This window comes from Gregarina niphandrodes (assembly GCF_000223845.1).
Source record: "Gregarina niphandrodes unplaced genomic scaffold scaffold00019, whole genome shotgun sequence".
NCBI lineage: Eukaryota > Apicomplexa > Conoidasida > Eugregarinorida > Gregarinidae > Gregarina > Gregarina niphandrodes.
In genome coordinates, this window is record NW_011645788.1 from 123194 (window position 1) to 126845 (window position 3652).

The window sequence follows — 3652 nt, forward strand, 5'->3', positions numbered from 1 at the left end:
TGATACAACCCTTCAACGGAGAAGCCGAGGGGGTGTGTCAGTGGGTAAAGTCGGTGTGTCAGTTGTTATGTCTCACCCGCCGAAGCTTTTATGACACGGAGGGAGATGGCGACCGTAGCGACGGAAGTTAGCAGAATCGACACACAGCTACAGCAATGCCCTACCTAGTTCACAGGACTACTTATGCCTTTCCAACCCCTGTCTGAAGCTAGCGTGAAGAGTATTGATCCGGGTAGAAATCAGTGGGAAGATTGTTGTTTGTTGTTCGAATCAGTGTCCGGCCATAGATCAGTGTCCGGCCACAATTCACCGTAGCATTCGGTGACACATTCTCTTTTGGTATTATCGGGTACATGAGCGGGGATACCCAGCATCTTGAAAGCGTCGCGGAGGGTGGTTTTAAATCCGAAGGATTGAACCTTGTGAATATCGTCGAGCTCGGTCTTACATTCGATACGGGCTACACGACAGAGTCGGTCGTCAGCAGCAGTACAGTTGTTTCGATCGCAATTTGATGTTTGGCGTATTGTTGGATATTTGTCAGCAAGTGCCTGTGAGAAGTGGTATGGGGCATATTCAAATTTTGGTGAATAATAACTGGTATATCCAGGTAGGTATTTTAAATTGTCATCGGCTAGCCTCCACATGTCATCATAGAATTGTTGGGTTGTATCGCAGTGTGCTGAACAATCTTCAACATTCATTAAATAATGTTTTATGGCATCCTGTACGGCATATACACCCATATGTTGAGGACCAAAACGATGGCATGAGTAAGGGTTATCGGGTATTTTCGGAACTATGCCGAAATCTCCAAAGAGTAGAGAATCGGCAGGGACCTTGCCACCAAATATTTCGTGCTTACATTTGATCAATCCACTTCCACCGTTACATATATCTGGACCAATCTTATTCAACTTAATCCAATCCTTATTACGGTAACACTCTTTGAAAGATGCTTGATACAGACTCAATTCTTTTCTACTCAGTCTCCAACCGAGCAAACTATTATCATCGGGCACTGTCTCTACAACTCGCACTTCCCCACCTCGGGCTGCAATATCGGGCCTCATATTACGGCATACAAATTCGCAGTAGCTAGCCTCATAATCATCGTTCTTAATGTTGTAAGGATATAGGAATTTAAACACATCTTTTAAAGTAGTATTATAACCTATTGATTCTATTGTCTGTTTTGACTCCCTCATATCGCAATTGACCTGTGCAACATCACATGAGCAGTTCAGGACACGACGATCTTTCTCACAGCTACCAGCACATGAGCCTGAACAGCTTTCTATAACCGGTGCACGCGCTTCCAGCATTGCCCGAAAATCACGCGGCTCGATATCAGAGAGAGTGTAAGTAAAGTCCAGAAAGCCCGGACCAGGGCGCTCAGGAATCCCGGGTAGATTCCTTTCTGTTTGAGCCCACAGATTGGGTAGAATCATGTCTTTTCGATCGCATTTCACCACGCACTTTCCCGTGCCCCACCGACGAGCCTTTATACCATTCCTCACAGCAAATACGTCGTAGGTCCATGGAGCTCCAAAATGATAACAGGCGCCAGGGAAGGTACCTTCCGGTGTTGCACATCGCACTTGTCCAGGGCCACCACCGCATGGATATTTACCTAACCTTGCGTCTAACTTCTCCCAATCTCCCTCGCACATGGTTAGGAGTCGGGCCAAGTCAGATGGATCTATCCTCGCCCCCGAAAATAGGCTTGTCTCGTTCTTCAAGGGCGTATCGTAATGGGCGGTTGTGCCATAATGGGCCGTGGTATTGGTCTCGTATCCCCTCGGGCTGGTATCCTTGGTTATGACCGCGGTACTCACTTGGGTAGCATCACTCACATGGGTAGCATCACTCACATGGGTAGCATCACTCACATGGGTAGCATCACTCACATGGGTAGCATCACCCACATGGGTAGCATCACTCACATTGATATTATGCAAAGCTTCGTGCGATAAGTTTCCAGCGACGGCGGTAGCAATATCACCCAGGGTGACATCCATGTTGGGAGTGTAATATTGTCCGGTCATACTTCTTCCGAAAATTTGTTCCGTCGTGTTCGCGACGACCTTTGAAACAACGTCCAATAGTTTTGTATTATTGCTTCCGGCGTTCGAACTTAATGGACCGGTTGAATTACCGGTAGGAGCCAACCAACGATATAACAAGAATGTAGTTATACCAGCCACTATAAGGGAGGCGGTAGAGACAGCGAGGCAACATCGGGTGGGTGATTCTTGTAGGAGTGCTTGCCATTCTTCCGTAACATTATTCTTAATGCCTTTCACTTCCTTAGAGGTCAAGTCTCTACAGCCTATGATTTGCAATGCCTCCTCATGCTTCATGCCCTGTAATACCTCCGACATATCCGACAGTGATAAGCCAACTCCATCTGAGCAAATACGGTCCGAAACTTCAGAGAACTTGCCTTCTGGGTCCACGCTCTGTAGATAGTCTCTGAGTTCATGCGCCGCAAAATAAACACCGGCAGTATTGGTATGGCCTCCACGATACAGGAAGATTCTGGAGCATGTCTCCAGCCAGAATAGTCTTCGATTTTTACTCAAGTCAGCTTCTTCATCACTACAGTCTTTATCGCTGTGAGTCTTGCTAGCTTTGATCAAATTCTTCATCGCTTCCTTAGGTGCCGCAACCAGAAATTGAACAGTGGCCTCTCCTTCTCGGCAACCCAATGTCAACATCTTAACGTCACAGTCATCAATAGGGAGTTGGATTCCCTTAGCATCCATCAGCCATGCCAGCGTCTCCAACCTCCCAAGCCTTCCAGCCCCGCAACGCGCTATAGTTTTCATGGCCGAATTTTTCCACCAAGGAATTGCCCCATTGCACCCCAACGTCATAGTGTGTTGTGTCTAGCTCCTATTCTCACAGGCGGCGCCGCCTCTCTGCCCACTCTCAGCCGTGCACTGAGTCTCGAGGTATGTACTTACGAGGTATGTAGCGGCCCCACTTGCGCTGAGATCCGCGTGAGCTTCTTCCACCCAGTGTCGGCGGTGCTTAGAGCGTATCCGGGTTGGGAGCTCCCCAGTCGTCAGCACTTGCCTCATTACTTCAGAACATTCTTTCCGTCGCCTTATGTTAGTCGCCGTGGGCTGCTGGTAACTGGCGCCAGTTGGAAACGGTCCCGGAAAAAATGGAAAAATCACTCGTCGCCGAATGACTCTGGACTGCTAGTTGTGGTTCGTTTCATTAGAGCCTCTCGCTTTGCGTAGAGCAGTTCCCCAACGGTGAAAAGTGCCTCATATTTGTCTGGCACTGGAGCCTTTTCTACCTGACACACTTCCCTTACGAGCGCGCGGGTGTTGCCGATTTCTTGCGTTCCATTTTCGGAGAACAGGTCCTCCTCGTCACTTACTTGCAGCCGCAGGTCGAAGTTCCGTGGACAGTTGAGGTAGTCAATGAACTTATCATTCACGAACTTGACCTGTGCTGCCAAGGACTCGACGTCTGGCTGCGGCTCCAACTTAACGATTTTGGAGCCCTTCACGAAATCGCTCATTTCAGCACACACGTACGCTGCAGCCCTTCGCTCAGGCTCGTCGTCGCCTATCGAAAATATCTACCGGAAAACAGATTGCTCACTGGGGGCAGATAGCGGGATGGGGGGGGGGGG

The 3652-nt window shown here is 48.7% G+C and overlaps 2 protein-coding genes across 2 annotated transcripts; both read right to left on the reverse strand.

Moving 5' to 3' along the window:
* Window positions 1-239: 239 nt before the first annotated feature.
* On the reverse strand, window positions 240-2768 carry GNI_095700 (hypothetical protein; the record flags this gene model as incomplete). Its single annotated transcript, XM_011132684.1, has 1 exon — window positions 240-2768. One exon carries the CDS (start codon window positions 2766-2768, stop codon window positions 240-242), a length of 2529 nt encoding a protein of 842 aa, XP_011130986.1.
* Window positions 2769-3181: 413 nt separating this feature from the next.
* Window positions 3182-3538, reverse strand: GNI_095710 (hypothetical protein; the record flags this gene model as incomplete). Its single annotated transcript, XM_011132685.1, has 1 exon — window positions 3182-3538. The coding sequence occupies one exon, from the start codon at window positions 3536-3538 to the stop codon at window positions 3182-3184; it is 357 nt and encodes a 118-aa protein (XP_011130987.1).
* Between the last annotated feature and the right edge of the window lie 114 nt (window positions 3539-3652).